Raw genomic sequence first — 8015 nt, forward strand, 5'->3', positions numbered from 1 at the left:
TCATTTCAAAAGCTTGGTTCATTTTAAGCTCGGCTCGGCTCGGCTCGGCTCGATTATCTTATCAAATAAGCTTGAACACCCCAAAGCTCGACTCGGCTCAGCTCGTTTACAGCCCTAGCCATCGAAGTTGGCGAAAAGTCAAAGTAATATGATTTCTTCTACTCGATTCACAAGAAAACATCATCAGCAGGCGACACTCAAAGAGACTACGAATGATTCGTGGGAGGTGGAGGTGGTGGCGGTGGTGCGATCGAGTGGCAACCACCACATGCAATTCTTAATGCTTGCCACCACATGCAGTTCTTAATGCAAGCAATTAATCTACGTCTGCGTGCGCCGTAGATCGAATGAAATCCAATTCCCAGATCATGCCTCCTCAATATATATCCCATATCATTCCGGCGCTATATGTGTATATATATAGAGAGAGACCGCCTCCGGCCTCCCGACCTCCCATCGCCATGGCTGGAACGATGAGCAGGCTACTCCTGTTCCTGCTCGCATCAGCTTTCGCCATGGCCGATGACCCTTACCGCTACTTCACTTGGACCGTCACCTACGGCACCATTTATCCACTCGGCGTCCCCCAACAGGTCACTATGCACTTACACTACCACTGCTTGCTCGATCTTCTTGTCGTTGCTAAATTGGTAGTGGCTGGCAGGGCATCTTCGTCAACGGCCAGTTCCCTGGCCCCCGACTGGATTGCACCACCAATGACAACATCATCATCAACGTCATCAACCAGATCGACGAGCCTCTGCTCTTGACATGGTACTAACTAATAGCTTCGGATTTGGACTTCAGTGGCGAGGGAAACTAAAGAATCGAGGACGGGTTGCAATGTGTGCAGGAATGGGATCAAGCAGAGGAAGAATTCATGGCAGGATGGTGTTTTGGGGACCAACTGCCCCATCCCTCCCAAGGGAAACTACACCTACAAGTTTCAGACCAAGGATCAAATTGGCACCTTCACCTACTTCCCCTCCACCGGAATGCACAGGGCCGCCGGCGGCTTCGGCGCCTTGAACGTCCATCAGCGGCCGCTCATCCCTGTCCCCTACGCCCCGCCTGCCGGCGACTTCAGCTTGCTCGTCGGCGACTGGTACAAATCAAGCCACAAGGTACGCAGAGCCTCGTTTGACTGTAAATATCAACAGGATAGGAGATTGATCAAGTCGAGTGTGCATTAGGCATTACGGAAGACTTTGGATTCTGGAAGCCCTCTTCCCTTCCCACACGGCCTCCTCATCAATGGAGTAGAAAAAGGAAGCACCTTTGCCGGAGATCAAGGTGCCGTAGTTAGTCTCCCCTGCTTTCAAATTCCTCTGTTTTTGTACTGAACACTACTGCTTTCTTCAGGGAAGACCTACCTCTTTAGGATCTCCAACGTGGGGTTCGAGACGTCGATCAACTTCAGAATCCAGAATCACAAACTGAAGCTCGTCCAGATCGAAGGATCTCACACGCTTCAGAATCTCTACGATTCGCTGGACATCCACGTCGGCCAATCCTTGTCTGTGTTGGTAACGCTTGATCAAACGCCCAGTGACTACTACATCGTCGCTTCCACGCGCTTCACGAGGAAGGTCCTCACCTCCTCCGGCGTCTTGCACTACAGCAACTCCAACTCCGGCCTCTCCGGTGCCATCCCCGCCGGCCCTGCTACCGGTGCGCATTGGTCTATGTTACAAGCAAGAACCTTCAGGTGAGCTGGAACTCGATCTCGGTGCGAAATTTGTCATGGTCTAATCCTTAATCGCTGTCGGTTAAAGATGGAACCTGACGGCGAACGCGGCGAGGCCAAATCCGCAGGGAACGTACCACTACGGCAACATAACGAGATCAAAGTCCATCAGTGTGGCCAATTCAGCTCCGGTGATAAACGGCAAGATTCGGTACGCCGTGAATGGCGTATCCTTCGTGCTACCCGACACGCCTCTCAAGTTAGCAGACTACTTCAACATCAGCGGAGTCTTCACCTGGGACAACGTTACTACACCGATGGGCACGCCGGTGCTTCCCTTCAATCTGCACGACTTCATCGAAGTCGTCTTCCAGAATACCGAGAAGACGATCCAAACCTGGCATCTCGACGGCTACGACTTCTGGGTCGTAGGGTGAGTTCAGTATCGTGATTTCACTTGCATCGGCGGCGTTTTCTTCATTGAGTGTTTTGCAGATACGGGTCCGGTGAGTGGAGTGAAAATCTGAGGAGAAGATACAACTTGGTGGATGCCGTCGCAAGGCACACCGTTCAAGTAAGGATGAGAAGAATGCACTACTGTGTGATACAGAAGCTCGGCAATGTGACAATTGTTGAATGTGTTTGCGATTTGCAGGTTTATCCGAATTCATGGTCGGCGATCTTGGCGTCCTTGGACAACGAAGGGATGTGGAATCTGCGATCTGCTATGTGGGCGAGGCAGTACCTGGGGCAGCAGCTGTACGTGAGAGTGTGGACGCCTGAGAAGAGCTATTTCAATGAATATGCCATCCCTCATAATGCTCTCTTGTGTGGGAAGGCGTCTGGTTTCCACGTGTAGTTGATGACGAGTTACTGTCACGAAGGGGTGACTAAGTGGATCAATTTGGACTCTTTTCTTTTGCTTTACTGAGCATGCATTATTGTTGTTTCTTTTAAGTGTTTTTTTTACAGGGATAAGAAATACTGTTTCGTGCTTTTTTAAGAAAATGGCAATTTGGAACTAATTATTAGGGCTTATATTCTTGATCAATTAATTGAACTCTGTCGTCACACTCCTTGATTTCTTCTCTTTTCAAGCTTTATTGTATTTTATCTTATGAAAAGCTTATAATGGGTTTCTCTCCCTTCAAAAAAAAGTTCCATAAGATGAAAAGCTAATAGAGCTTTTGGAAGTGATTTGGTTTTAATTAACATTATATTGCTCAGTTGTTAGCAAGTGCTAAAGTGTTAATCGTAGGAAAAATTTCTATTCTCCCCGTAGGTTTCTAGTCATTCATCACAATGAGGAGGCCTAAATTCTCAATGGATAGCAATGAATGTTAGCAAAAGCAATACGGAGAAAATGCAGAGGAAGAGGAAGAGGAAGAGGAAAGTAATGTGCTTCAATTACTAATACTGACATAGTTTAAGGACTCCGGAGGAGTGAAGAGGAAAAGAAAGGGTATTTTTAGCAAATCACTGTTTAGGGTTTTAAAAGAGGGGAGGAAGCACCGTGGAAAAGGGGGCTTCTTCGTGTCTTCTCCACCGCCTCACACAGCAAGGGTGTTTTTGGGGGTGACGGCCATCTCTTCCTGCTCCATGCCACCGTGACCCCGGACAGATGAGGCCGTCGTCGTCACTGCCTTCTCCCTCGTCACTAGCGAGCCACCACTCCCCTGCTTTGCTTTCCCTCTCCTCTCGCTGGCAAAGGCCTCTAGCCGCCACCTCCTCTCTTCTCCATGCCACTGCGACCAAGGAGACGGCCGCCTCCGAGCCACCTTCTTCCTCCCCATGCCAATGACGCCAGATTCGCACCTCCACCGCCGCCAAGCACGCATGGTCGTCTCCCCTCCCCGTGCCGACGACATCGACGTTGCTCCTCTCCACTCCCTCTCTCCTCTTAGCCCTAGCTGTCGAACCCGCCGCCAATGTTATAGCTTGCTGCCACGCCCCTTTCTCCCTCGCAGCCCTAGCCACTGGATCAGTTGTCATCGCCATAGCTGCTTCCAACGATCGTTGTCGCCCTTCAGGCCACCGATAGCCAAGCTCCGCCTCCGTCTCGCTCTTTTCCAACATCCACAGTCGCCTACCAGCGGTTTCCTCTAGGATGCCATAGCATCGCCTCTCTTACTGCCATATAGTAGGCAACGTCCAGCCAGCCGCACTGTCATACGCTTCCGAGCCTCCGAGGCCACTGCTTCCATCATGCTCCAATCTGACCTATCTCCGGCCTTCGAGCCATCATTGTATTCTAGCCTTCGAGCTGCCGTCGTGTTCCGACCTTTGTGTCATTATTATATATCGACCTACGTGCCAATGTCATATCCCGGCCTGCGTATTGATGTCATATCCTGGTTTGTGTGTCGCTATCACATCCCAGCTTACGTGCCGATATCATATCCCGACCTGCGTGTCACTATTAGGTCCTAACCTGCATGCCATTTTCCGAGTCTAGGTCGCATTCGGCTCCGTGCCGTCAGATCCAACTCCTCATCCAACTCGCATTCGTTTACTCTTCCGGGTCACAACAACTCGATTAACGCCACAATCAACTCACCGATCCGCTAGAGGATGTCCCAGGGCCAGGGTACGTTCTTCATTCTTATTCTATATATATTGCATTGCTCTATTATTTGTTTTGTTCCTTATATATTCGTTGTATTTGCCTTGAGCATCGGGGTACCAAGGATCGGGACGACCCGGTTGCTGGCTGTAGGTAGCGCTGACCAGAGGACTTCTGACGACTTACTTAACATAGAAGCCATCTCAGCATACCCCTCCCTCCAGGACATAGTGGTTTGGTCAACATTCCAGCCACATCACCCCGGTAGTCCCTCTGACTCAGCTTCAGGACATGATCAATTTGGTGTCGTCTGTGGGAATCTCCTCCACCTGTTCTAGTGTTGAAACTAATAGATGAAGAAAGGAAAAAAAATAGAGAATAATTTTTTGATTGATGTTTACTAAAAGTAATAGGTTTATTTTGTCAGTACCCCAGGGTTGTTTTGATGTGATCAAATAAGTTATGTTATGTCTTATTGTATTTAATCGTGTGTCTAAGTGTGCAGGAACTTAGGAGTATAGGATATCGAACAAAAGACGCAGCTAGCGAAAAGGACGACATGGGAGAGAGCCAATGGGCTCGGTATGTCTGAGGGACGAGATGCTGCGGAAGAGTACACGGGTGAACGAGAAGGAGGTACGCGACATTTTTAACCATCACCCTGGTAGTTCCTCCGAGTTAGCTTCTGGATAGGATCAATTACCAAAGAGGAAGGACACAATAGTGATCAATGTCCAAATTTGAAGAAAGTTGAGGGGGAAAAACATAGAGAGAAACAACTCGATGGCTACTTGGGATGATACATCCTCATTATAGGAAAGACAAGATTCCTTATCTTCATGGTCAAGGAGGATAATGTAATATCGACATCTGAGCCAGAAGGAGAAGAAAGCTCAATCATATGACTTCAATGACATTGTGCGGTTAAATTAAATATCTACCGCTTGATGATTTATTAGATGAAGTTTCTAGACGAACTAGATCTTTATGTAAAGAAAAATGGAAGAATGTGTATCTTAAGAAGTTAGTAGTTATTTGAAAAAAAAAAATTATAAAATGTTAATGTAGTTGTAAATTGCATGATTTAGAGGTGGAAAACAAGAGGCTAAAGGAACAAGTAGACACCTTAAAGATAGCCCTAGAAAAATTTAAATCTGGCTCTCAATCCTTGAACATTATCATAGGGAGTTAAAGGGTAAATTTTAATAAAAATGGATTGGGATATAAGAAATCCAAAAAATAAGAAAGCATATCATTGTCTAATTATTGGATGGTTTTCGAATGATTTTTCAAGTTATTTGATTCTGTCTGGAAGCTGAGTCGGATAGAGGCGGACTTTGATGGACTGGAAGTTGACGGAAAGTCATCGAAGCGTCGGATCTACCTGGCACCCCCCCTGAAAGGTTCGCACGGGCGACTGACGAAGGAAGATGACCAGGACGATGACACTGCGGCCCTGCGCACACTCAGACGAGCCCACGAGTCGTTAGAGACCAGAAACCAGGGAAAAAGTCCCCGGGTCAGGTCCTCCGACGCTCAAGTCAGGTACTTTTTCCCCAAAAAACACAGAGAAAGGACAAAAAGTAAAGACTGGTGAGAAATGATGAGTGAGCGTACCTGTATAAGGGACAAAACATCCCTTTTTATACTGCAATGGATGTCTCTGGTACCTGGCGAATGTCAGGGAATGCCGGCTGTCAGGCTTTGTCTGGCGGTGATTGACATGTGGCTCTTCCTAATAGGCCGGTGGTAAAACCAAAGGCGTAGAGAGCCCCAATTGTTAGCATATTTCCTGACACATTGATTATTCTCTGACAAGCGGTTACGATTCTTTGGCTTGTTTGTCCTGTAGCGCCTGGACGCTGGGTCTGTATCCCGAGGTCTGTACCCCGACTTCTGTATGCTGTTATCTATGATTCGTATGTCCTGATCTGTGCGTTAGGCTTGTATCCCGACCTGCCTTTGTCAGCTGTTTTCCATGGCTTGTACGTCCCGACCTGCACACTAGATCTATGTCCCGACCTGCTTCTGTCTACTATTATCCATGGCTTGCACGTCCCGACCTGTACGCTATAGCTATGTCACGACCTGTACGCTAGAGCTGTGTCCAGACCTGTTTCTGTTTACTGTTATCCATGGCTTGTACATCCCGACCTGTACGCTAGAGCTGTGTCCTGCTTCTGTTTATTGTTATCCATGGCTTGCACATCCCCGACCTGTACGCTAGAGTTGTGTCCAGACCTGCTTCTGTCTACTATTATCCATGGCTTGTACGTCCCGACCTGTACGCTAGAGCTGTGTCTAGACCTAATTTTGTTTACTGTTATCCATGGTTTGTACATCTCGACATGGACGCTGGAGCTATGTCCAGACCTGCTTCTCCTACTATTATCCATGGCTTGTACGTCCCGACCTGTACGTCAGGTCTGTTTCCCGACCTGCTTCTGTTTACTGTTATCCATGGCCTGTACATCCCGACCTGTACGCTAGAGCTGTGTCCAGACCTGCTTCTCCTACTGTTATCCATGGCTTGTACATCCCGACCTGTACGCCAAGTCTGTTTCCCGACCTACTTCTGTTTACTGTTATCCATGGTATGTACATCCCGACTTGTACGCCAGGTCTGTTTCCCGACCCGCGCTCACCTATTGTTATCCATGGCTTGTACGTTCCGACCTGTACGCCAGGTCTGTTTATTCTACGCCCAGGGCCTTCTTTCCTTTACCTTTACTTGGCTTGTGGGCTCAGTCCTCAACTGTACCTGGCCCGTGGGCCCTGTCCTTGACCGCTATCAGGGCTAGCCCTTGTCCGACTTATACTCTCATCCTTTGACCGCCCCATAAGCTGAGACTTGGACCCTGGCCGTGTAAGCTTGACTTCTAACCAGCCACGGAGGCTGGACTTCTGACATCTACGTAAACCTGACTTCTGACCATCCATGGAGGTTAGCCTTCTGACCTCCATGTAAGCCTGACTTCTGACCTCCACGTAAGCTTGACTTCTGACCTCCACGTAAGCCTGACTTCTGACCAGCCATGGAGACTTGACTTCTGACCATCCTATGGTCTTGACTCCTAACCACATCATCTTACTGACCCCACGAGCATGCATCATATCACAAGCCTTTCCCTCAAGTCTAGTCGAAGGAGGCTCTAGTCCGACTGACTAGACCCATGTCCTTGAGTTACCTGACCTGGCTCTCGCGTTCTCCGCTGACCTGTCATCCATCTGTATTCTACAAAGTTTCCTCCGTCCTGGGAGACGAACAGGCTCCTTCTATGCGTATGCTGACTCCTCAACTTCCGAGCATACTCCTTTTCCATGAATGTCTCACGGTTCTCCAAGCAACAACTCAAATTCCGAGGAAATCCCTTCACCTTCTCCTTCCTTATAAAAGGTCCGAGCATCTAATGCATCCAGCTATCCTCTTGCTAATATAGTATCTTGTCTTCATGGAACCTACGACAAAACCTAGCGAGCTTGCTTCTTTACTTCGGCAAACTTCCCATCTGCTGGAGTTATCGGCTCAGAAAGAGGAAGCCTCGCTTCAGTAAATTGCCGCTCTGACGGAGTTACTGGCTCAAAAAGAATAAATCCTGCTGGAGATGACTGCGAGCAGAGATCTTCAAACGTCCCTTACTCATGACATGGAAAGCCTCTGGCTGGCCGCCAAATCCAGAACCCGAGTCGAAATCACCCTCAAGCTTAAAGCGCAATCGGACTTCCAGAGCCAGGTGCACTATATTATTTATCTGAAGATGAAGC

The 8015-nt window shown here is 48.3% G+C and overlaps 1 protein-coding gene across 1 annotated transcript; it reads left to right on the forward strand.

Annotated features, from left to right (window-relative positions):
* The first annotated feature begins 298 nt into the window (after positions 1 to 298).
* LOC122042955 (L-ascorbate oxidase homolog) lies at positions 299 to 2725 on the forward strand. The gene is made up of 8 exons (XM_042603363.1): positions 299 to 593; positions 665 to 774; positions 854 to 1124; positions 1194 to 1293; positions 1363 to 1708; positions 1776 to 2120; positions 2183 to 2261; positions 2343 to 2725. Exons 1-8 carry the CDS (start codon positions 348 to 350, stop codon positions 2544 to 2546), a joined length of 1701 nt encoding a protein of 566 aa, XP_042459297.1. The 5' UTR covers positions 299 to 347; the 3' UTR covers positions 2547 to 2725.
* Positions 2726 to 8015: the final 5290 nt, after the last annotated feature.

The sequence above is a fragment of the Zingiber officinale genome, chromosome 2A, assembly GCF_018446385.1.
Source record: "Zingiber officinale cultivar Zhangliang chromosome 2A, Zo_v1.1, whole genome shotgun sequence".
Taxonomy (NCBI): Eukaryota; Viridiplantae; Streptophyta; class Magnoliopsida; order Zingiberales; family Zingiberaceae; genus Zingiber; species Zingiber officinale.